Source organism: Ascochyta rabiei, chromosome 20 (assembly GCF_004011695.2).
Source record: "Ascochyta rabiei chromosome 20, complete sequence".
NCBI lineage: Eukaryota > Fungi > Ascomycota > Dothideomycetes > Pleosporales > Didymellaceae > Ascochyta > Ascochyta rabiei.
Window position 1 is genome coordinate 291,312 of NC_082424.1, and position 24,232 is coordinate 315,543.

General features: G+C 50.5%; 9 protein-coding genes across 9 annotated transcripts, besides 9 other annotated features; 3 read left to right on the top strand and 6 right to left on the bottom strand.

Moving 5' to 3' along the window:
* Nucleotides 1–436: 436 nt before the first annotated feature.
* On the top strand, nt 437–782 carry EKO05_0010570 (uncharacterized protein; the record flags this gene model as incomplete). The annotated part of the gene is made up of 2 exons (XM_059637791.1): nt 437–505; nt 705–782. 2 exons carry the CDS (start codon nt 437–439, stop codon nt 780–782), a joined length of 147 nt encoding a protein of 48 aa, XP_059493774.1.
* A 3,268-nt stretch (nt 783–4,050) lies between these two features.
* Nucleotides 4,051–4,404: a dispersed repeat.
* A 52-nt stretch (nt 4,405–4,456) lies between these two features.
* Nucleotides 4,457–4,537: a mobile genetic element.
* Nucleotides 4,538–4,849: 312 nt separating this feature from the next.
* EKO05_0010571 (Tyrosinase) lies at nt 4,850–6,149 on the bottom strand (the record flags this gene model as incomplete). Its single annotated transcript, XM_059637792.1, has 3 exons — nt 4,850–5,056; nt 5,105–5,198; nt 5,248–6,149. The coding sequence occupies 3 exons, from the start codon at nt 6,147–6,149 to the stop codon at nt 4,850–4,852; spliced, it is 1,203 nt and encodes a 400-aa protein (XP_059493775.1).
* Nucleotides 6,150–6,515: 366 nt separating this feature from the next.
* EKO05_0010572 (uncharacterized protein) lies at nt 6,516–7,022 on the bottom strand (the record flags this gene model as incomplete). The annotated part of the gene is made up of 1 exon (XM_059637793.1): nt 6,516–7,022. One exon carries the CDS (start codon nt 7,020–7,022, stop codon nt 6,516–6,518), a length of 507 nt encoding a protein of 168 aa, XP_059493776.1.
* Nucleotides 7,023–7,076: 54 nt separating this feature from the next.
* On the bottom strand, nt 7,077–7,412 carry EKO05_0010573 (uncharacterized protein; the record flags this gene model as incomplete). Its single annotated transcript, XM_059637794.1, has 1 exon — nt 7,077–7,412. One exon carries the CDS (start codon nt 7,410–7,412, stop codon nt 7,077–7,079), a length of 336 nt encoding a protein of 111 aa, XP_059493777.1.
* A 2,737-nt stretch (nt 7,413–10,149) lies between these two features.
* EKO05_0010574 (uncharacterized protein) lies at nt 10,150–11,067 on the bottom strand (the record flags this gene model as incomplete). The annotated part of the gene is made up of 1 exon (XM_038943541.2): nt 10,150–11,067. The coding sequence occupies one exon, from the start codon at nt 11,065–11,067 to the stop codon at nt 10,150–10,152; it is 918 nt and encodes a 305-aa protein (XP_038793531.2).
* A 357-nt stretch (nt 11,068–11,424) lies between these two features.
* EKO05_0010575 (Riboflavin kinase) lies at nt 11,425–12,309 on the top strand (the record flags this gene model as incomplete). Its single annotated transcript, XM_059637795.1, has 2 exons — nt 11,425–11,541; nt 11,629–12,309. 2 exons carry the CDS (start codon nt 11,425–11,427, stop codon nt 12,307–12,309), a joined length of 798 nt encoding a protein of 265 aa, XP_059493778.1.
* A 440-nt stretch (nt 12,310–12,749) lies between these two features.
* On the bottom strand, nt 12,750–14,955 carry EKO05_0010576 (Transcriptional regulator of nonfermentable carbon utilization; the record flags this gene model as incomplete). The annotated part of the gene is made up of 3 exons (XM_038943576.1): nt 12,750–12,782; nt 12,844–14,672; nt 14,727–14,955. 3 exons carry the CDS (start codon nt 14,953–14,955, stop codon nt 12,750–12,752), a joined length of 2,091 nt encoding a protein of 696 aa, XP_038793533.1.
* A 534-nt stretch (nt 14,956–15,489) lies between these two features.
* Nucleotides 15,490–15,541: a tandem repeat.
* Nucleotides 15,542–15,603: 62 nt separating this feature from the next.
* Nucleotides 15,604–15,637: a tandem repeat.
* A 70-nt stretch (nt 15,638–15,707) lies between these two features.
* Nucleotides 15,708–15,789: a tandem repeat.
* Nucleotides 15,790–15,837: 48 nt separating this feature from the next.
* Nucleotides 15,838–15,874: a tandem repeat.
* Nucleotides 15,875–16,706: 832 nt separating this feature from the next.
* Nucleotides 16,707–19,260, bottom strand: EKO05_0010577 (uncharacterized protein; the record flags this gene model as incomplete). Its single annotated transcript, XM_038943508.2, has 15 exons — nt 16,707–16,773; nt 16,828–16,885; nt 16,940–17,036; nt 17,095–17,140; nt 17,202–17,235; nt 17,294–17,307; nt 17,364–17,388; nt 17,443–17,691; nt 17,739–17,790; nt 17,847–18,038; nt 18,090–18,126; nt 18,297–18,400; nt 18,450–18,629; nt 18,694–18,838; nt 18,908–19,260. The coding sequence occupies 15 exons, from the start codon at nt 19,258–19,260 to the stop codon at nt 16,707–16,709; spliced, it is 1,653 nt and encodes a 550-aa protein (XP_038793534.2).
* Nucleotides 19,261–20,956: 1,696 nt separating this feature from the next.
* Nucleotides 20,957–21,392, top strand: EKO05_0010578 (Xylan 1,4-beta-xylosidase; the record flags this gene model as incomplete). The annotated part of the gene is made up of 2 exons (XM_059637796.1): nt 20,957–21,071; nt 21,121–21,392. 2 exons carry the CDS (start codon nt 20,957–20,959, stop codon nt 21,390–21,392), a joined length of 387 nt encoding a protein of 128 aa, XP_059493779.1.
* Nucleotides 21,393–21,452: 60 nt separating this feature from the next.
* Nucleotides 21,453–21,494: a tandem repeat.
* A 972-nt stretch (nt 21,495–22,466) lies between these two features.
* Nucleotides 22,467–23,227: a mobile genetic element.
* Nucleotides 23,227–23,287: a mobile genetic element.
* Nucleotides 23,288–24,232: the final 945 nt, after the last annotated feature.

Sequence of the window (24,232 nt, forward strand, 5' to 3'; positions counted from 1 at the left end):
GTATTGGCACCTGCCTGATGCGGCTGATTGAATACAAGGTTCCTAAGCTTTGCTTTCGCCCAAACAGGAAGCTTCCTAAGCTTTGCCAATGCATAAACAAGCTTTTTAACGCCGAGCAACATGTTCATTACCTTCATGCATTGAGTTGTATCATCCGCTTGTACATTTGAGGTGAGTCCATGGCAGATACTGTACAACGCCGGGGTCGATAAGATCTAGCCTGTCCAGTCGAGCCGAGGTCCACATGAAGCCTGCAGCAACGCGAGGACGCGACGCACAATCAAACCCGGTGCTGCGGCTCAGGCTCGTTACCCGAACGTCTAAAGGACAGCAGAGGTTGATAGACTCGATTGCAGCATTACACACGCGCCAACCAGACGGCAGCATCCAGAGCTGTCGCCGTGAGCCTGCGCCGCAGTGCCTATCCCTGAGGAGTATGGTCGGTTTCCAGGACGCCGAACGGGCATTTTTTGGTGCTCTGCACACCGAACGAGTTCGGTGCAACGTAAGGCTAATCTTTTCCGCTTCTCTCTGTTATTAGATGCAACTCTAGTGTTCTTGCTACCCGGAGAATACTCCTTCATTCTTGGCGCTTAACAGGTACCCTCCTACCCCTGACTACCTACACTACAGCCTTCAATAAGCCAAATTCACGCGATTTAGCCAAATTTTACCTACATGTTGATAATTCTGACACACATTAGGGCACAGACGTAGGGGCAGCTAGAGTAAGAGAGTATAAGAGAGCGGGAGAGAGCAGGAAAGCTAGAGATAGTGCCTAAACTTAGCAGAGGTTACCTTGTCACACTTGCCTTACGCTTGTTAAAGATAGTATAATTGACTAGATTCTAGTGCACTAAAATAAATTTGGCATAACTGGTTAAAAGCTGGTGTACCTAGCACCGAACGTTTAGCGCTCTACCAACCAGATATTGGTTTACTACACACTGAACAGTTCGATGCCCTGAGAACTGACTGTGCGCCACAGGGTAGCTACCCACGCGCGCCCACCCTAAAGAGCTAACCCACCACGCTCTCCTCCATCTATTAGATACCTCCTCAGCCTGCCACTATCCATAACTGCGGCTTTCTTGCTCGTCCACCAACAGCTTGATTGTATTTATGGTTATGCCTCGCATCTATTGATACTATCACATCCTACAGCGCTCACATCTGCGCAGCTGCTTCCCAACTCTTACCAGCGCCTGTCAGTCGATAAAATGACTCCGCTAAGCTGCGGCCAAGCGATAATTGGCTCCTTAGTTGGAGATGGTTTTGACACCGTGCCCATCAAAGTAGATATGGATGGTGCATAGCTTGTGGAGGTCAAGTCCGAAAGATGGACCTTCACGATCACAGGAGACATCCGTACATAGCGGAAGTACAGGAGCATGAGAACCCATGCAAGTCTTCTGATGCAGATGAAGCTATAGTGAAGTCGGCTCGCTGAGCATTGAGCCTGCTTGGTGCACTGGCTAGGTTTAGCGCAGTTTTGACCACCGCAGGTCGCATTTTCTCGTATCATTGTTGCACCAATTTCCTCTCCTATCCGAGACTAGCTTGTGATGTCGTCTCGTGGCTGGCGTTGCTTCCAGATTGACAAGCAAGGCACAAAACCTCGAAGTATTTTGCAGTACAGTCTCGCCCACAGTTGTGACTGACGGACAGAGAGCAGCGGTCCCATCGTAGCCGAGATTGTACGTCAACTCACGTCAACTAGCGCCGACGTGCCCTTGAAACAATACTATCTCCTTGAAGATTCAGGTATTATGAAGAAACGCAATTAGGCTTCATGCATCGCGAATGTTCGGGGCCTCCAGCCAGACTAAGTGATGAGGAATCAAGTTGGATCGAAAAAAAACCAAACCCCAAGCAAGGCAGCTCATAATAACATAAATATGTATTAGTGTATTGAATTATTTACAGGCACCTAGGGCATCAGAGCTTTTTCTCATCCACAGGCCGCTAACTCTTCTACATCAACGTCCAGCCGTCGAGCCAGCCCCCGGCCACTGCGTTGTTTGTGCCGCCCGCTTCAGCATAGCAGGTCATTTACACAGTGAAGAAATTCAGCGAACTGCGCGTCTGAAAGGGGAAGGTGACCACCCTCCAGTCGTTGAACACAGGAGTGCTGTGCATCTGGTTCGTCCATGAACCCGACTAGGTTATCGTTAATTTGAATTCACACTTCGTGCGCGGATTTGCCATTAAGGTGCAGTGGTAAGCCTGGAACCCATAATCTTGTCCTGAGATAAGTTCTATCAAGCGATCCTAGCTCAACGTAGCGCCATTGTTGCTGTTGTTAAACTTAACATCAACTCCATAACTGCCTGAACGTGGGTTGGCGCCACTCACAACGGGCTTGAAATTAGCGAGATTCTGGCCGGTCAAAGTTTGGGCCCAGTTTCCAAGAGTACTGTCCTCAAAGCCGCCGTCCTTGAAGAGTTCATTTCCAATCCCAGAATCCATAGTAGGAGTTGGTTCCTGACTGACTGTAAATGTCCTTGTTGTGCACGTCCAGTCGTACTGACACATAAGTGAATTAGTCGGCACTTGTAGACAGGATACAAACAAGAGGTAGCTAGGGCTGCCATAGTTGCACCAGGCCCTGACAGCAAGCTCCAACACTGGCTCAGATATCATGACATGGATGAAATAGCTACACTAAGGTAAGCTGAACGCAAATATATGGAAGCTTGCAAGTAGCTAAGTAGTATTCTGGAGTTCTAGCATAAGTAGGTGTTGCAGAGCAGTTGGTAATGATTGTTGGAGCTAGAGTCAAGCTTGGCGAAGTGTTTTTCTTCATTCAGTTGGATGAAGGCAGGAGATAAGATGACTCAGGTCTAGTCAAGCTGGTACTGAAGACGCTAATCTCTGGAGGTGGTGCTGTTGCGGATAATGGTGGAGTCGGACTGATAGCGGCGAAGGCAACATCTAAGATAGTGAAAGTTAGCGAGTCTAAGGGAGCTGACGCTGCACTGCTGGAGAGAGGCTAATATTGTGGAAGACAGAAGGCGGAATTATGGCGGTTTATGTACTATTGCTGCTAGAGGAATCTGCTGCCAAGGTCTTTGCGTACAGTTTTGGACGATCTGGTCCACTACACCACTCAGCGGGGGCGCCCACGCAAAGCATACTGCATCCAGATTCCGGTGCGATTCATCCCAGAGTTACGTCTCCACAGTAACACTCGCGTCCATACTCGAGGCCAAAGTATGCGTAGTCTTTGCATCTCTCCGAACACTTCTCGGCCGTCATGTTGTCAGTGCGGTAGTCAACAGCCCTCAACGGTCGATCGTTGATGTTATCAGTCCAGCAAGACTCATATCTAAAGTCTTTGAGTAAGCCTGAAGTTTGCTGCGTTGATAACGAAAGACTGGGTTCTTGTATGCATTGAGGAGATTGGCGCCGCTCACCATGAATTTCAATACCACTTCACTAGCACTTCGTGCACCAGCGTGCGCACATCGTCTGTACCTTATGCACTTCACTGTTACTCCATGCACACTTCACGCACTGCAGCACGAACTTCACTCCACTTCATGCACCTCATGTGCTTCACGCACTTCACGCACTGCCGCGCACAGTTCACCTGCATTTCGTCACTGCGTCATGCACTTCATCGCCACTTCATGAGCTTCACCCACACTTCACGCAATTCACTACTACTGCATGTACCGTCACAACTGTACTCTACTTCACGCACTGTCGAGTGAAGTTCACCCTACCTCCCGCACCATCGCACTTACTTTGCCCGCACTTCACGCAGTCCGTCTGCATGTGTCTTTGTAGACAGTCAAATCGGATCAGACAGTCTTAACAGTCGGCGGAGTGCAGCGCATCGTGGTTAGTGTAGTGCGGAGGTCTGGTGCGGAGGTTCAGAGCAGTCAGCAAGAAGTTTCGTTGCACGGGTTCAGTGAGCCGGTTCAGGCTGTTCGGTACAGTAAAGGTTCGTCATTCAGTGCACGAACCGTGGAGGCTTAGCGCACGCACTCCGGCGGTTCAGCACGAAGCTTCACCCTTCTATAACGTGTTTCACCACTAAGGCGCCACCCTAAGATCTTACTAAAAATCACCAAAACCAGCACTTCATGTCTCAACAACTGAATAGGATTTTTTTAATTTTTAGGATAGCGCTGCACGTATGTAAAAAAAACAAGTCTTAAAATCTCCAGAACAATGAAAATAATACCGCAGAAGTTATTAAAAGAATACCTAAAAATACCTAAGAATAGACGCATTTGTAAGCTATCTTAAATACTACAGTAGCTACTATTACAAGACCTTTAATAAACCTAACTTGTATAGACGCAGCTCTATCCTGAAATTTTTAGAAGATTTTATCCAGTAGCTCTTAAGATATTAAGAGCTTGGTTTAGTGATTTTAGGTAAGATCTTAGGGTGGCGCCTTAGTGGGGGTGGCGCCTTGGCCCTTGGTAGTGAAACACGTTGTAGGTTTAGAAGAGAATCCCTAGCGTTGGTCAGGTAGAGCTTCTAAGGCAAGGTTGAGCTCTTAGCGTTGGTCAGCTCAAGCGTGCCCTGGTCCAGTCCGCCCCACCAATCCGTCTGCCCCACCATCATGACGGCACATGCTGCAGGACCTCGTATGAAGCGTCGCAACACTCCATGTGCGCGTCTGTAGCTATGTACTTGCCCTCATAGAAAACTACATGCTTTCAGGTGGGTTGGACGAGAGTGGTCAGATGCCAGGAGATGAATTAACAAATATTTAGTGATGCCATGCCGCCAGCCTGGGCTAGCAGTCCGGCGGGATGATGGGGGAAAATATGTGCAAGTAAGGTATTTACAGAATGAGTGGAGTCCCAGCTAAGACCCCGAGACGCAGCAGCTAGTAGTCGTACTTGTAACACAGCGTCGATCCCCTTGTGTCCAAGACCTGGCCGATCGTAACATCCGGGCGGAAGTCGTACACATTGATCTTGGTATTAAGCGTCAAAGCATGACCTCCTGCGTCAGTACCATCGATGCTCGAAACGCGCGCGTTGCCGCCGTTGTTTTGCCAAATGCGGAAGTTGCGGTCAATGAAGCCATGGTGCTACGGCGAATTAGTGTTGGATGTGCTGATGGAAATAGGTGAACCTACAAGGAAGAACACAGGGTCAGATGGAGAGGCGTAGACATCTGACATTACAGCACCAATCCCGTTGTGGCCCCAGGCATGGGCACCTCCTTCAGTGCTGTTCAATCATTAGACGTGTTGCAAAGGTGATTTCTAACGCTACTTACCACGCAGCCATGTCAGCATAGTCAGATCGGGAGTTGCAGGCATCGACAATGGGGTTTCCAGTGTTGATGGTCTTGGAGTTGTCGTTGTTACGGGACAGGCAGTGAGGCTGGTTGCCGCTCCCTGGTCCGTAGACCAGCGCTAAGTTTGCGAATTGCTGTCCGCCAATCAGCAAGTTTCTCGGCATCATTATAGCAGAGCAGATACTCACTCCATTTGTGACACAGCCACCGCCTACATCGATGCTTCCAAACCATTGGGCGCTAAAGATGGATGAAGCCGGATAGTTGCCTGCATAGCGGGTCTCATCGAACCACAGCAGGGGTCCAGTCAAGCCGCATTCGTCACGCAGGAGTGACTCAAAAGTCCATGTGTAGTATCTGTGCCAAAGCAGAAACTTTGCGTTTCCGTGCACATTTGGAGTCAAAATCTGGTGAAGGCCAACAAGATCATCGTAGCGGTTCCTGGAGGTAGAAAACTGACCAGACGCTGGCTTGTTCATCAAGCACTTGATCGCGTTGATGTAGCCTTGTCGGTCGTTGTTAGATGCGTTATCCCACTCTACGCGAGTGCGGACGTTGGAACAGAGGCCCTGTCTCTTTGCAAATTTGTCAAGCTCCTTTTCTAGCGCCTGTGTGTTGTCTGAAAGCGTTGCGTTGCTTGGCAAGACAAGCGTAGGCACTTGGTTTTTGGCATCTTGCAAATCTTCAGGTTTGATAGTCGTGACAGAAGCGTTCGCGCCCGACAATGCTTGATCAAGCGTCAGTGGACGTGCCCACTTAGGAGTGTTGAAGTGTTCGAGAGGAAGCGCGGTGTGTGATGGTTCATTTGCGCGTGCAAACCATCGAAGGGAGAGGGCGTTGCAGGACGCTGCAAGTGCAGCAGAAACAAGTAGAACGCGCATGACAGGCAGGTCAAAAGAATGTGTAGGGGTTCAAAGCAGCAGACTTCAAAGGTGGAACACTGTGGTCGAACTGAAGAGCGATGCATGCGGATATATGCCAGAAGCTTAATATGGCTAAGCATCAACAAGCTTTTGGACTATCGAGGCCCACCTACGTGGATGACCTATCGCAACAACAAAAGTTGGGATCAGCGAAAAGCTTAACTAAGCTCCTGTCGTATCCACTTCGCGTTATTGAACTATCTGAGCTAAGTCGAGATACGAGCCAAATCGGGTCATCGGCACATAAAAATGATAGCAGTGGCTTGCTTAAGCTGAGGAAATAAGCATTATTACCGGTAAACTCGCCAAAGAGTAGAAAGGGGTTTAATTCGCGGCAGAAGTATTGCGTTGAGCGGCAGAGTCGTAGCGAACAGGTTCAGTGCCTAGTTTCGCTGTTCCTCGTCGCTGGCACATCATTTTGCAGATGTGAAGGTAATTTTTAAGGCGAATGTAGCTTTTTGAATAACTCGCATAAAGAGTAAAGAGAGCAGTCACCATATCGATAGCCTTGGAGGATGTGGCCCACTCAAGCAGAACAAAACCGTCGTTTTCGGAGATCGACACGCTGAACGACTTTCCGTATCGCTGCCAAATCTCGATGATTTCCTTTACGACATGATTCAGGGCGGACTCATGATTCCACCGTGAAAAGCTTGCCCGAAGAGGCTGAGCAGCATTGGCCAAATCCCGAATTAGAGCAAAGAGATCGACGTTCAGGAAAGCTCGTATCCACTGATACGAATCTACGCGTTCCTTGAAACTGCTGTGTATGGGTCCACTTGGGTCAAGATACGCCGTGCAGTGTGCATCTGTCTTGAGTATAGTAGCCATGCGTGCAATGTACGATAAGGGGTTTCTCAATACCAATGCCGCAACAATGAGTGCTTACACGGCGCCGACATTATCCGCACAGACAGGGAGAGATTGACTGATCCATAAGAAGCAGTCTCCTTCAGCATAATAGCGCTCCAGACGGAACACAAAGTCCCACTGCATAGTAGAAGCCCCTAGGTCTCCCAACACAGGCTGGTGCAAGAACTCTTTGACTATTCCGAACGTTGGAAGGGTTTCCCATTCTATACGGCTCGTAGCCTCTCTGGAACGATCTTCAATATGTTGGTAGATGCACTGGAACAATTCTGTGTCCTTGCATCGTAGAGCTTGTACAGCCGCATCAACTAAGAGTTGAATCCTGGTCTTACGGTCAAGCCAACGGTTCATCTCAATGCCGAGGAATTTCAGCAGTCCTTTCAACGACTGGTCGTGCTTCGTAATAAATATAGCAATAAGTCCCCATCCCAGCCTCGGCCTGGATGTTCTAACGATTTTTCCACAAATGCTTCTGAATGCCCTGCAGAAGGCAAACTATGCAACACATCGTGGATATGTTCAGCGGCGATATTCTCAGCAGCTATGCGGGCTTTATAAGAGTTCCATGGTCTGAACTCGAACGGTAGCTGCAGATACAGACCCACATGTCTAAGCAGCGTCCAATCATGACCTGATGTAGACTTGATCTCTGAGGTATGGAACACCGAGTGCTCTATTCCACACTCCAGCAAGAAGTTCTGTGGTTGCTGAAGCAACAGGCACCACAAAGGCAATGTGTTCAGTCCTGCGGAATTCTTCGCTTGGAGCTAAACCATGAGACGATAGCTTGTATCTGAGCGCCGAGGGGTATGCTCGACCATGTGGCTTCTTGGACGAGTGCAGGGTCGAAAATGGTCTGTAACGGGATTTTTGTCATCTGAGATCTGAAAATCTGAGAAGCTCAGATAGGCCATGCAGATACGACTAACGTCTTCCTCGCTGGTACTGAGTTCGAACAATGGCCTAGAAAATGGGTGGTGTTCTTGTAGCTCAAAAAGATACCGCCTGACAGTGTGGTGCGTGAAAGAGATATTGTCGTCATCCTCGTTGTACATTGCAAGGCTGCCGCAAAGGCTGACAAGCTTCAACCCCGCGTTGGTGGGAATGCGGTCGCTGTGGAGATATGTGTCAGAGGGCTCGAGCGAGACAGCTTCCTCTAGCTCTTCGATGTGTAAAGGGCGCCGCGCAACAGCGAGGCAGCGGAACATCTTTTGCATCATGTCGATTTTGGCCTTGCCACCAGGTCCCTCGGAGGCTCTCTGGATGATCCTGAGAAATGTCTCACTGAGCGTTTCTGGTAGGGTTTCAAGCGTCCTACAGACGTCGGCCTTGCTGAGAGCAGCCTCGATGTCGAACAGCTGGAACTTAGCCCAAAGAAGCCTGCAAAGTCAAGTCAGCGTTCCTGTGATACATAGTGACAGTATAGCCAATGAAGTACATTCCCTTTGCACCATTGACGTGTGCTTGAGTGATATTTTCCTTGAGTGCATCGTCTGACCAAAGCGAGTGTGGGGCTTCGAGCTGTTCGATCCTGTCCCTGATGTACAGAGCAATATCTACGCTGACATATTTGTTCGAAAGACGTAATGCGCTTCAAGATTGCAAAGCTCTCTTGACTTGAAGCTCCTCGGTGCGATTCGTGACAAAGACCTTTGTCACCATCTTGGTTCGTTGAAGGAGCTATTTGCTGAGCTCCAAAACGCAAGTCTGATTGTGAGGGTTCAGTCCATCTAATCCATCGAGGATCAGATATACTGTACTATAGTCTTTCAGGGTACCCGCAAAGTATTCGGTGGCAGCGAGGACCGTAGGCGGAGAGCAGCCTGTTTGGAATGGGCAATTAAAACCATCCCCAAAGTGGTTTAGAGGAAGTGCTCAGGTACTTGTTTGATCAAGGATGCCAGAACGTGTATTGTGGCGAGGGAAGAATTATCAGCATAGTCGAAGTAATAATAGCAAAAAAGCTGACTGTCGTCGCCCGGTAGCTAGTCTAGAAGAAAGCTTTGCAAACTCGCTGCCAGAACTGATTTGCCTGATCCCGGAATGCCGTAGCAACACAGACAGTCCGATATCGACTGGGAGACCCATGTCTTGAACACTGCAGTAGATTGCAGCCAATCACATGTTCCAGGGTGCTTTAGGCTGAGTTGTTTCGGTTGCTTGCTCAGATAGTCCACGGCAGGGAGGCTCGAAAGCACTTGGTCACGTCTTTTTAGTCTCTCGTTCCGAAGCTGCAAAGCTTGGTTCGTCAGTCAAATCTCTCGACTCCGTGCAGATTAAATCAGGTGCGCTAAGTTGGCTTCCTTCTCCAGGCGCTTCGAATGGGCGCGGAGTGTCCTTATGTAATGATCGAAATGCGGCAGATGATTCTTCCAAGCAACTTTCAGAACGATTGAGAGTGGAACTGGGGATAGATATCAGCACCTCGACCACAATTATGCGATAGAACATACTCATCGACTTCTTTGGCCTTGCAAAAGAGTTCTTGGTAGCAACGCAGAATCGCCAAAGATCAGGGCAAACTGCTGGCAATGCCACCAATATGCGCCCATGGCTGATGAAGAGTACTTCATACACGCGAAATCGTGGAAGGACGTCGCCAATCTGACCCAAGGTCTCCTCTAGCTTCTCTTGGAAGCTGGCAGCGTTCGCGACTATCTGTGATTTGTTCAGCTGCAGGCTAATTAGAAAAGAAAAAAAGGTGATTGTACATGTAGGATGACTCAAGGCTTCCCTAGATAGGACTCAGTACAAGCGGATACATGTTGACGAACACATCCATAGCCTTGCCGTAGTCCTCTATGGAGTCCGTCAAAGAAGACATTCGCGCCTGCAAGCGCCAACTACGACTTCCCAAAGCATGATGTCGTTAGGTAGAGCTGTCATTGTAGAAGAGGTTCTCTAGCGTTGCGATCCAGTAAAACTTTACTTCTTCATCTATCGGTCCATCGAGAAAGTTTGCTTTAGCTGATTCCAAAGGCTGAGTTTCGATAGGTCGACCTGTCGAGCGCGTCCAATCAAGGCGCCGGTCGTGCGCTGCAATGAACTTAGCAGATGTGTTGTGCCGGCGCCACCTGGAACACTGTAGTTATGCTTGCAACAGACCAGGCCCAACCAACTCAGCAAACGATCTACCAAGAGTCGCCCACTGACTTGCGTTAGATGATGCCCAGTTGCGCACCTGTCGAACGCCCTGGAGATCGTCCTTCATGTGCGCCGCGGACGTTGTTCCATTCAGCACTTCGACACCGAGATCCATGACCAGCGCATACAGTGCAATCGGAACCGCGACCTCTGCTGCCCGCGCCAGTTCAGCTACGGGTTTCGACCTCAACAACTTTGGATTGCCAGTCAAGGTCCAAAATGACTGATACGTAATTCGATGCTCCCTGCAAAACGCCCGCAGCGGTCCGTCGTAGCGAGTCTGGGGATAGAAGCGGTTCTGCACAACCGAAGGCTTGATTGTCGACGCGTTGTAGATCTCGCGCAGGACTGGAAGGGTGACGTTCGAGATACCGAGCGCCTTGATCTGGTGCGGTACATAGGTCTCCAATACACTCCAGGCTTGAAGCGTCTGATCCAGTGTCGTTAGCGGCGAGTGGAGCAGTAAGCAGTCTACATAGGAACCGTCTTCTGAATTTTGCGTTGGCCGCAGGTTCCAGAGAGATGACGCGATTGAGGTGTGCAGTTGGTTCTCCAAGGACTCGTTAGGATCGTATGGCATATCATCCAGGTCTTGTCCCGCTGGCGTAGTGTATTTTGTCTGAATGTGGACATTCTCTCGCGACACCGTCCCTTCGCTGTACGCCTCGCGCAGCGCCTCGCCGACTAAGCCTTCCTGGTAGTGTTTGGGCTGAGCAGCTGTATCGACGCGTCGGAAGCCTTGCCTGAGCGCTTCTTTGACTAACAATTTAGTCTGGTCTTTCTTCCAAGCCGTGCCATAGGTGAATGCTGGATTGTCGTCAGACAGACGCGAATGAGGACTGGATGGTGCTATAGAGGCCATGCCGCGAGTGAGTGTACGACCGCTTGACAGAATGACGCCCGTGAAACAAACCGAATTGTAGCGATATATTGAAGGATTGAGACGGTGCGCTAAAGACATCAATGCTGGTCGATGATGGTTGTTGATAGATAGGCACGTGGTGAGGCTCAAGGAAATGTTGACGTAACCTCCGAGCTCCGAGTTCAGGGTCCAGTCTGCCCCACCGATCCCGCGATGCCGTGATTGAGAAAGTGCTGGAAAGCTTACCCATCACCACAACTGACACTGCGAGGAGTCCCTACACACTACGCCGAGCCTTTACTCTGTGTATTGAAAATCTTTACATCCCCTTCAACTCGATCATCGAGACTAGCCGTTATGGTCCGGCCCACAGGTCCCCGCGATCCCATCGCCGGCCCTGATATCCCACAACCACCCTTCCCTCTCAAGCTCCGTGGGCCGGTAATCAAGGGCTTTGGGCGAGGAAGTAAGGAGGTGAGCACCGCGTCAAATCAACTCGAAGCGCTTCCCCATATCCTCAAACTCTCCACAGCCCTCAGCACCGTACTAACACCCTCCCAGCTAGGCATCCCCACAGCCAACATCCCCCTCTCCGGCCTCAGCATAAACGGACATTCGGACCTCGACTCAGGCATCTACTACGGCTTCTGCACGCTCGACCACTCCACGATCCCGAGCTCCACAACATCCACGACGGTCCCCAGCGCCACAGACGACAAATCCGTGCCTTCCAAGAGCTCGTCGCACGCCGTGCTCGACCTTGAGTACGCCGCCTCGATACCCACCACCTCGCGCTCCCCCGTGTACCCGACCGTGCTCTCCATCGGCTACAACCCGTACTACAAAAACACAACGCGCAGCATCGAGATCCACATCCTGGCCAGCTTCGACAAGGACTTCTACGGCGCCGAGCTGTCGCTCATAATCCTCGGCTTCATAAGACCAGAGTACGACTACGTGAGCAAAGATGCGCTTGTCGAGGACATCAGGGAGGACATACGGATATCGCAGCGCAGTCTGGCGCGGGAGGCGTACGAGGCGTGCAAGAGCGATCCGTGGCTGAAGGGCGAGGGTGGGCAGGAGGCTGGGCAGTTGACGGGGCACAGTGATGCGCGGGGAGGTTTGAACGGGGATGGGAAGACGGTGGAGGGCGAGGGGGACGACGAGCGGGAGAACGTGAAGCTCGTGCCTGGAGACCAAGGGCAGAAGGACGAAGTAGCCATGAGCGCGATGCCGAGTTAGACGACGGTGAGAGACGTAGACGTAGATAGTGGACAGCATCAGCAGCACCAGCAATGACACTACAAGTATGTTCAGTTGCTAAAGAGAAAACAAAGGGGTCCCAATCGATGCGAGAAGCCCAGTTGGTATCCCATCCCAGATATGCCGATAGCAATCCCAACCACAAACGCCAGAGAGCGACTCGCAGCCCGTCTTTCGACAGCCATTATCCATTACCCAAAGACGACGTGCCGTGCACGAGGCACACGTTCAAGAAGAAGACGAAGAAAATCAAACCCCAAAAACTCCAACGCACCAGCACGATGAACAAACCCCAACATCTAGTCTGACGTGGTGAGAAAGACAACGATGGCCGTGCCCAGATCATATCGACTATGGCCAGGTGAAGATTAGCGCTAGAGCTGTGTAGACGCCGCCAAGATACAGGACGTGCCGCCATCTTAGTGCAAGCCCTTATCCAAGACAGGCATGACCTGTGACCGACGAGTTAGCAAACCTCGCAGTCTCTATTATGATGCAGGGAGATCAACGTACCGACATGCACACCAAAACCGGCATATCGAAGATGTCGCGCTTGATATGCCACCAGATCATGCAATCGACCATGCCACTCTTTGCGCCTAATCTCTGCATCGCAGACTCGCCTTGGTGCACGCTCCCGCCCTCCAGCTTGAATACCTTCTCGTCTCCTTCACCTCTGTTGCTGGATCTTTCCGCTAGGCGCTCGATATCTGCTTTGGTTTGGTAGCGCAGCATGTTGACTCTTTGGTGCGCGAATCCCCTGGGGTCCTGGTATGCGAGCTCGGAGAAGCGCTGGAGGTACTGCAGTGCGCTCTTCGGTTCCATGAGCTGGATGATGTTGACTGGCTGCGGTTCGCTCTCACCCTCAGCTTGCTGGGCAGCGATAGTGGGCGTGGTATTCGTCTGGGTGCTCAACTCGCTCTCGTTCGGGTCTCGGTTGCCGTGTTGGTTCACTGTCAAGTTTGGTTCCTGGCCCAAGAGCACCTCCCTCTTCCATCCGGTCAGAATCGTGAACTCTTTGTTCATGCCCACAATCTCGCCTGAGCGACGGCAGATGATGAAAGGGGTGCCGACTTCAGCGAAATGCTCTTGCAGTGTGAGGAGATGCCGCTGAAGCCCTTTCTCTTGGTGGATGAGGTCTTCCTTCTCGAGCTTGGAATGTACGTCAACCAGCACGCCGCGGAAATTATGCACGTATTCCTGTGCTTTAGCGGCCCAGGGGCGCGAGTATTTGCTGAGAATCAATTGGAAGAGTTTGTGGTAGCCCTTGACGTAATCATGAGGTTTAGTGATGCCTTGGTAGATGCTCTTGGTGTCTCGCTGTCGTTTTCGTACACCGTTGGAGTGAACTGGTTGCAGCGCATTATTGGCTGGACGGGAATCCTGCCGCCTGCTGACGGTTGGCGACCGCTGAGGCTGAGGTTGGTGTGAATTAGCAAAGAAGGCAGCTGTCGCCAAGGGATTGTCATTTTCATAGGCTGAGTTGGCGTCTGTCGATGCAGGACTAGCTGTATGGTGGCTAGCGGGCCCCTGTCCAATCGCGAACGCATGCGGGCCGTTTAAACAGTCCTGGCGGTGAATGCTGTGGTCCATGGAAGCAGTCGTAGGGGTGCCATGTGGAGTCTGGACTTGTAGGCTGCCGTTCCGAGAGCTGGGCTGCTGCCATTCATCCGATGACAGACTGTTCGAATTCACGGGCACCATCGAAGCTTGTTGTGAGTGGTCTACGTAGCCTCCCTGCATTTGCGGATTGTACATGTTCACGGGCTGCTGTGAGTTCATCATGCCGTTGTCGTTGGGTGGGGTATCGGCAGCACCTGACGACATGTGACCGAGCATACCGAACTCGAGAGCTCCATAGTGGTTCCCAAAGTTGAGACTGGAAATGTCGAAGTTGAACAGTGCAGGGTCACTTGGGTCAAACAAGGGTCCACCAAACTGCTGCATCTGCGCCGGCTGTGCTTGCGGTATTGCAGTCGACGCGTTTGGCGCAGAGCCTTGATGTGAGTGCTGATACGGTGGCGATATGGGGGACTGTTGGCTGTAGCTTCTGCCGTCCTGTCCCGTTGGCAGCGGTGCAGGTGCGGTGTGGGGTGGATAAAATGCTTGTTGCGGTGCTTGCGCGTAGTGGCCGCCCTGCTGAGCCATGGAGACGGTCTGGGTGTCCTGGCTCGGAAGAGGCGTAGGACGGTTGCCGTTCATGTAGGGATAGTGGCCGCCAACGCCAGGCATAAGGGCGCCGTCGGGCGCATCGTGGAGATACTTGGCCTTCTTGCGCACGCCATCCATGCAGTGGTCCTGGAGGTTGCGCTTCACACATCGCAGACATGGTCGCTCGTCACCTGGGGCCAGTCAGCACTCCCAACCTCGTTGACAGATGACATCAAGATACTTACCACATGTCAAGTGGGCTCGCTGGCAAGCAAAGCAGGCTCTGCGCGCCTTCTTCCTCCTCGGCCTCAGTGGATCCTTGGCATTGCTCTTACTCGTCTGGCCGTTAGCACTCTTCTGCTCGCCGTCGTCACCATTGTGGTCTTTCGGGTTCTGTTCAACGGCCATGTCTTCGTCGTAGTCACCGCTGGGTGCCGGCGAGGGAGAAGCATCGTCCCGGTCCGGGGACGACATGATATCAGCGAATGTGGGCTCTGCTCGGAGGCTCGCACGGATGCTGCTGTGTTCTACGGTGCGCGCTGTCGGCGCACGTTTAGTGCTGCGTGCAGCCGTCAGTGGTGCACTCGAGGGTGTACCCAGCACAACGGCTCAGCCAATGTCTCAGCGGAGGCACGGATAGCGGCGTTCCAGCGGCGCGTTTCGTGGTGAAGTCACGCGTGCGCTGGCTGCTCGAACGGGGGCTGCTGTGGCACACGGGCGCGTCCAATGATGCGCGTCGAGGGGAGAGCGAGAAAGGTGGGAGGAGCGGGCAATGAAGATGCCAAGGCACGGTGTTCTGACAGCACGCTCAATCCGGCACGCAGGTATGGAGCAATACGGCAATGGTACAGGGCTGGGGTCCATGCAATCGAGGGGGCATTCCACAGGGCCACAGGATCATGTTTGATAGCGAGATGCTACCGAGACGCGCCGCCCATGCTGCTGGAAGCTCGAGTGTACTACTGGTGCAGGGCCCGCGTCCGCGGCGAGAGTGCCGTGAGGGCAGATGCGCTGGGGTGACGGGGTGGGGCGTGGCGTGGCGGGCGTGGCGGTCGTGGCGAGCAAGGCAGGAGCGCAGCAGTCGGCGCTGTGGGACGGCGCTTCGGAGGGCTGCGTCAGTCGAGCAGCAGCAGCAGCAGCAGCAGCAACAGCAGCAACAACGGTGATCTGATCGCAGGGCAACGGCACCTGGACCGGGCCGGGAGCGCGCGGAGGGCTGGAGGCTCCAATGCTTGGATGCTTCAATGCTTCGATGCTTCAATGCTTCAACGCTTCAATGCTTCAACGCTTCAATGCTTCAATGCTTCACTACCCCAGAGCCTGGCCGGTGGGCGACTCGAAGCGGCGGCGCTGGTCGTGTGTGTCCGTGTGTGTGCGTGCGTGCGTGCGTGTGCTGCTGGTCGAGGCTGACGAGCATGTTGCGCCCAAATGCGGTTCCCCGCAATTGGCTGACGGGCTTTGCTGGAAGGTGCGGCCCATCGCTCCTGCCTCGGCCCCTGTCTGCTGCTGCTTAAGCGAGCCCCACCGGCCAATGACATGCTGCGAGGCTCTGACACGCCTTCTTTTCTTCGACACACATGGGCGCAGAGCCAACGCTTCACGGGCTGCCCTCGAGCTGCCTCGAGCTACTGCATACTGCATAATGCACACGATCCAGCGAGTCCCAGGCTGCTCGTATTGCAATTTAACCTGTCCACCGCGCTGCCCCACGCCCTCCACAGCAACCCTCCTCGAGCACGCCGCAGGGCGGCACCACGCAGGAGAACAGGCGCCTCCACGCTCAACTGCATGGCCTCGACGCTCGGCTACAGGCCATGCGATCGCGGCCTTGGCAGCCGTCCATGAGTGGCTGGTGGCAAGCCTCCGTGGGCCTTGTGCAACCTCTCATCACCACAAGACACTCCATGTCCCTCCTCGTCTACCCTTCGCGAGACTCTGTGTGCCCTGAAATGTCTCGCTATCCATGACGCTGGCGTGCTGGCCACGTTCGTATTCTCCCTCGCTAACGGCACCAGCCGCTGCCGCTGCTGTCGACGTGTGCTCGCCGTTTCTCCACTGGCCCTGGCCGCCCTCGTGGCGCCCAAGGTCAGGTGGCACAGAGGCCCACGTCGTCTCACGTCTGGACGCAGCATTCAATACTCGCGGCATGCCTACCGTGTTACTTTCTCTATTATTAGGCGCTTTTATTGCATTCCGCCACACCTCGCCTCGCCACGGCGGCCCGTCTATGCTGATGCAAACTTACTGCTGCCCCTGAGCCGCTTGCCGAATCGAAAGAAGAGAATGGGAAATCTGTGTTTCTGTGCGTTAGCGACTACCGAATCCACTGCTCCGGGACACTCTTACGGGGCCATGGCTAGGGCAAGGAACGCGAGCAGGGATGTCGCCCACTGGTACCCAAGATCTTTTCCAAATCAGTGACCGCTCTTTCGTCAGGCCAAACAATCCAGAGGCTTACTGTTGTACATCTGAACACCGAACAGAGGGAAGGCCGCTGCAAAGTACGACCTTGCGAATGAGTTCGCAGCTAGGGCACTTGCAGCGTACAAAGGGTACTGGTCGCCGAGGTCAGTGAGTGTATCAAGTTGGGGGACCGGCTTCCGTGTCACTCACTGCTTCGACAAGGAAGGTGAACACGCCTGCGTAGACCCAGATGACTCTATGCGAACGATGTGGTCAGTCATTCGGTCATGGATGACACTTGCGGACAGTTGACCTACCCCACGCCAAAGATACCAGAAAACACAATGGGAACTGTCGTGTCATGGTCAGCTATCATCACAGCATGCTGGTATGCACTGTTGCGTCGTACCCATCCAGTGCACCCTGGAGGAAAGCAAATTAGCCACGGCCCAACACGTTTTCTAGAAGCTTTTACTTACGACGAATACGTCGTCCATCCAAACCCTGCATGAAACGTGATTAGAAGCCTGTCAAACGTCACGCACCTGCAGTACGTACCGAAAAGTGCAATCGGGACGACCCAAGCGCCAAGTATCGTCGATGGGAGCCGAAACTCTGGTTCTGAGCCACCGGGCTCTCCCCCTTGCGTCTCTCGTTGACGCACGAGCCTGCCGTACACTCGCCTCCACATTGGGTCGGTAGAGATGCCTGCAAGCATGCCCGCAAGCAGGCCCAGGAACGCAAGACCAACTTGGGCGATGCTGAAACCGTGATTCGTACGGAAGACCAATGGGAACGCACCGAAGACTGAAGGATCGTCAGCTGCAGGCTGTCGAAAGGCCCAACGAACTCACAAAGGTACAGAATCCCGAGTAATATGGCAGAGAGTATGCACAGGCTGAGGCACTGAATCACAAAAGTAAGTCCACCAATGAATCTTCACGCGACGTCGGTTCGCTCACTATTGGTTCGAAGAAGAGGAGCTGGAATGGGCGGATGCATGACCAGAGCACTGTCTTAGCAATGGATCGGTCCATCTTCTCGATAGGCGCGATCCATTCCTCGTTGCCCGTTTCCTCTCGCAAGCGAATCGCTTTGCGCCGAAGCAGGACGGGGTGGTACGTTTCAGGCACGAACAAGACAATCAGGAGAAGCTAGTGTCTAGTGTCAGTGGTCTGGTCGCGTGGTGTGCTGCGGTGCCTTACCTGAAGTGCGGACCAGATGATGAGTACATAGAAGCACCTGTTTGACATCAGTACACCGCTTCTTGTCATGAGAACACAATGATGAAATCCCAGCCATACAAGTGAACGACAGAAGAAGTAACGTGGGTGGGTAGATTGACCACCCACTAATGACGAGTCGACTTGCAGGTCGTGGAACAACAGCTGTGGGTCTTGCAACACACTTACCATCGCCACGAGGTGTTCTCAACAATGAATCCACCAACAAGCGGCCCAATTTCAGGCCCTATGAACGGTGATGCCGTATATACCATCATCGGTGCGGATAGTTCCTTGTTTGCATTAGCCCCCTCCACGGCTAGGAACTGCGCAACCACTTACGTGCTTTGCAAACATGTCTCCCACGGTGCCACCCGCAACACTGAGAAAGGCAGAGCCTGCGAGGCCATCTAGGAATCTTGCGATCAACATGGTTTGAATGTTCCGGGCAACCGCACATGGGATGAGCCAGATGAGGAAGAACGTAAATGACCCAATGTAGATCGGCCGTCGGCCGAAGAACTGCATCTCGTGAGCTAATGTTGGTGCATGGTCATGCATACACCTGCATCTTCGAGCAACGCACCTCAGAGAGCGGAGATAGAATCATCGGACCAGTTCCAAGCCCAGCGACAAAGAGCGAAAGACCAAGCGTGCAAACAAGCCGAGAAGATCCGAACTCGCTTTCTAGCTGGCCATACGTCGATGTGTACAGCGATGATGTGCAAGTCCTGGTTGTCGACGTTGTTAGTATGATGCCTGTAGGGTTACCTACTCCAATTTCGCATGACTCAACTTACACACAAAGTGAGCTAGCGCTACAGATCAGCACGATGGCCCAGCGTCTGAGGGTTGACATGCTCCGTGGGTTCTCCGGGTCTGCATCGCCATCAAATGAAACCCGGTACGGCTCTGGAGTCACGACCCCAGCCCTGGCTCTATTCGGTCGTTGGCTGCTCTCATCTGCGTCATGATGCCAAGTGTAGCCATCTGCACCAGCTCTCGAGTGATGCGATGCCACCCTCTTCAAATCCCGACTTCCTCGCGACCGCCGCCCACGACTTGGACACCTCCCAGATGGCATGACTTCCTCTTTCGATGCTGGGTGCTCAGTCCCATCGAGACCTATCGTCTTTTCCTCGTCGCCCCCCATGATGCCGTCTCCTCTCTTTTCACTGACGTTTGACTCGCTGATTGCAAACTCTTTTCGCACCGAGCCGTCGCTGCTGTTCGTCGATCTCGCTATGTTCACACCAGCGCATGCGATTAAGTGGTGACAACGTCGACGACAATACTCCTCTTAGTCGCGTTGTTGAATTGTGTATGTCCGAAAGAGCGTTGACGTTTATTTAGGAAACAACGATACCACGCTGTAACAAGGGTTCGTTCGGATATAACTCGCTTGTGCCCGCCTGGGAACGGCTATGACATCTCCCCTGATGACAAAGCTTCGCGTTGGAATACCGTATTTGCCGAAACATGCGCGTAAACAAATATCCCCGCTTGCAATGCAAAATACACCGGCTACACAGTACATTGTAACGTCTTTTAAGGCTGCAGATGGTCTAGCGTATAGCTTTGAATACCTCCTGTAGTCTAAGGGCTGTTTGCTTGTAGCCGGCTTTCTCCGCAGCACAAGGACATGGACGGATGCAGCACTGGGCAAGAATTTACATGTACCGTCAGGCCAACGACAGGTTTCGCGTGTGTGTCTTGCAAATGCACCGTCTCGAATCTCCAATACTCTTGTGAAAATCGGGGGTCATTGTGAGCTTGACGGAACAAAATTTGGGGTGCGTCATCTCCGTCGGAAGAAAGATCGGATGTTGATAGAGAAACGCCCGCGCCGCCGGATATTCTTTCCTCACAGATTGCGACGCTCTCAGTCGCGCTCATTCCTGGAGCGCACTCAACTGCATCCTCGTCTTGCGCGTCTTGTGTTATGATCTTGCTCATCTGCCGCGCCGCATGCCGTGACGATGATGAGGCTGAGACTAAGCTTTCCGTTAGACTCTGCGTGACCATCAACCGGCTCAGCCATCTTCCACTCTGCTGTACAATGTTTGCGCATCGCCGTTTTCAATGTATGTGTCATGCTGCCTTGTCTTTGACGGGGCTTGGAGGACTGCGAGCTCGCAAAAAGGATTACCGCCTTGTCAGGGTGAGCCGTAGAATATCCATATTCCTTGAAACACTCTATTTGCGCTCAAATCCACAACTCGTTCTGTGCTACACGGGAAAGGGGCAAGCATATTTCCTAAGTGCGCATTGAACATCAAGGTCATGTGCCAACTCCTTCACCGTGATCAGGTTGTATATTTTTCCCCGCGCCCACGTCCGTAGCCCTCCTTGAGATATCATCCTCCTAACCGCTTTGGACAGTGATCACTTCCGCAAACGTGCTTGTTTCGCGCGTCTGTGATCGCACACACTGAAAAGTGCCGTTGCCCGAAACTCCGTTGTACTGACCTTGCGTCGTCGATCACCGATTCAGCCTGAATGCAGCGCCTATCAAACCTCGCTCACCGCAGTTAGTGCGAGCAGATCACGTCGCTCTGCGGGGCCCCGCGTGCGGCTCAACTCCCAACAATCTCCTTCGAGCAACGGCTGTGGCTGACTACCGAATTCCGGACAGAACACCGTTTGTCATGAGGGGGACGGTGGCATTACCGGCGCCGTGACCGACATGCGGCCGCGTCTGTAGTGAACCATGACGTACTCACATCACGACTTCTCGTTTTGAGGATCCGCGGCCATGGTGGAGTACACAGTCTACGGCTATTTTGCTTCTCATAAAGACAGTCGACAAGGTCGGTGAATAAACGAATAGCGGAGAGCAAACAGCCATCATGTACACAACGCAGCGTTACCTCGCGCTCTTATGGGCAACAGGCGCCTACGCACTCTTTCCGGATTGCATCAACGGCCCGTTGAAGAACGAGACAATATGCAACGCCGCAGCATGTACGTATCCCAGCACTCATACACTAAGTTCAAGCTGACATTACATTAGCCCCACTCGACCGCGCCAGGTCGCTGGTCGCACTCTATACGCTCGAAGAGAAGATTAATGCTACCTCGAGCAGCTCACCCGGTGTCTCACGTCTAGGCATCCCACCATATCAATGGTGGAGCGAAGGACTGCATGGTATCGCAGGGCCATACACCAACTTCAGCGACCAAGGCGAATACAGCTACTCAACCTCATTTCCCCAACCTATTCTCATGGGCGCTGCATTCGATGACGCTCTCATCACCGAGGTCAGCGTGTCCAACCGTACGTAGTACGGCCCGTAACAGTTACAGGTTACAGCCGTAAATATAGTAAGTAACAGTAATTATATAAGCTGTAGCTGTATACGTACTATAGCTATATATAAAGCTGTAATACAGTTATAGTATAGCTAACCTTAGTGTTAATAATAGGGGGATAGGGGGGGGGCTGCACAGGCCACTATTGTTAAAACTTAACACCACGCCTAACGCAAGGCCTTAACAGTATTACTACCTCCTCCCCTACTACGCTACAACGCAATTATTATATTTTTTTTAAATATTAACACATATAAAGGCAGATAAAGCCTATAAAACATATTTCTAAAGTATAGTTATACTCTAAATTAATTATAGGGGCATACAGGAGGTATATTACCAGGTTTAGCAACTACAGCGTCCCTAGGCATTACAACTGCTTTAAATTTGCTCTAAAAAACATACTAGCGCCTTGCTAATAGGATAAGTTATCTAATTAGTGTTAATTAAGCTCTCTGTTAATTAAACTATCCCTATAATACTATAACACTATAACGCCTATTACCTATAACCTACCTCTGCCTCTACGCCTACCTATAACAAGCCCTAGCTTCCTTATACGCTTAACTTTACTATTATACATATAACGCGCTAGGATAATATAGACACCTACTAAAGGAGAGTAAATCTAGAGCTTTTTAAGGCATCTACACCCTAGTATAATATATACTCTGCTGCGTGGTATATAACTATTAACTAGTAATAGTAAAGGTTATTTATATAGCTAGGCTGTATATATAAGCACCTCTAGTAAGAAGGTCCTTAGGGCTCCTTACAATAGATCTATATTATCTATTAACTTCAGCGCTATGTAGGATAGCTAGTTATCTAGGTAGCTAGAAAGGAGATTTCTAAGTAAGTCCGCCTATATAACCCTCCCCTCCTCCCCTCCTACGCCCTCTACTACTATTATTAATATGCCTCTAACTAGATTAACCTAGACCTAGCTTACTAATGTTACTAGAGCACCTGTATACCACTTAGTAGGCTTAAAGACCCTTAGCAAGATAGCCTGTACCTTATTATTAACCTCTCTGTCAGCATTACTGTTAGGCGCTGGGCCTAGAGGTACCTCTGCCTGTCTTGGCGAGCTACTATAGGGCTAGTCAGCCCAGACTATATAAAGGTGTTAGAGGTTATTGCTAATACTCTAGCAATTAGTCTTGTTACTACACACTACGTACCTTAATACACCTGCTATCCTCTTTAACCCTATCCTCTCTTATAATTACTTTATACACTTTTTATATTCTAATTACTCTTATATTATAATTAAAGATAGACCTAAGCTACTATAAGTCTTAAACTAAATTATCTAGGCTTACTGTCTTTAGAGAGGGACTAAGACAACCTACCTATAGGAGAGCCAGTAGAGCGTAAGGCAACACCTCCCTCTGCAGATAAGGAGATACCTTAACAGACACTAAGTGTCTATAGTACCTTAAGAGGATCTATTGGTCCTCTAGGTAGTATACCTTACCCTAGAATTTGTACCTATAGGGCAGCTTTAGCTAGAGAAGGCTAAAATAGCCTAGAAGTAGGTAATTAATAACAGGAGTTAGAAAACTTGCGTAAATAGTTATAAGAGATAAAGGACTGTAAGGAACTTTCCTCTCTTTATAAACTTAGACGTAAATATAACAAAGGAGATCTAGTAATAATCCTATCCTTCTAAAAAGTACTAAAAGGGGTAGAGAAACTATAATCTTCCCTATCTATAAATCTTCTATAACTTAACCCACTATAGAAGTACACAAAGCGCAACTGCGCTAAATACAACTATTAGGAGAGAGATTATAAGGGATACTGTTAAAGTTATACTTTAGTTAAAGACCGTAAGCACTAATTCTATTGGTTCTCGGGGATGATGTTACGATCTACAGAACATAGGAAGGATGTAAGCTAATTACAGTGTATGGGGCACAGTAAGTACAATTAGTTATTAGGCTCAGCGTAAGCAAACACGACAGCGTTAATACTTAGTAAGAAGCTAAGAATTACATAATATAATTAGGCTTAGTATAATTAGTATAATTAGTAATTAGTATAATTAGAGATTAGTGTAATTAGTAATTAGTGTAATTAGTAATTAGTGCAATTAGAGGATCCTTAACACTAATTAGCCTATATTACTACTACTATTATTAAAGTATATAGTTAAGTAGGAATATAACCCTTATAGTGTGTGTTTAACCTTATTAATTAAGTTTGTCTTTAGAATCTTAACCTGTGCTTAAACTAGACAGTCTACTCTGTACTATTTAGTACACCCTATCTTTATAAGCTTTGCTTAGTTAATAACCCTAACTAATCTACTAGTACTTATCCCTAAAAACTAATAGAATTAGTGCTTACAGTCTTTAACTTAAGTATAACTTTAATATTTTAAACACCCCTAAGATAAGTACTATTAGATCCTATGCTACCCCTAGCAACTCTACATCTAGCAACATTAATATAGATATAGCTGTTACCACTAGCACTATAAATATTAATAAGCCTAACCTTTACTATAGAGATTGTAGTAAGCTTAATCACTAGCTTATGCAGTAGGACCTCTTTTTTACCTTCTAAGGTAAGAAGGTTCCTAAGGCTAAATAAGTAGTCCTTGCAGCTAGCTACATGTATAGTAAAGTGTTTACCTAGATTAAGCCCTTTATACAGCAGTATTAAGCTAGTAAGGCCCTAGACAATGTAGATAAATAGATAAAAGACTTTAACCTATTTAAAGAAAAGATTAAGCTAATCTTTAGAGTCTCTAAAAAACTATATATTACTTAATATAACATTTAAAACATAAGACAGAATAGGTT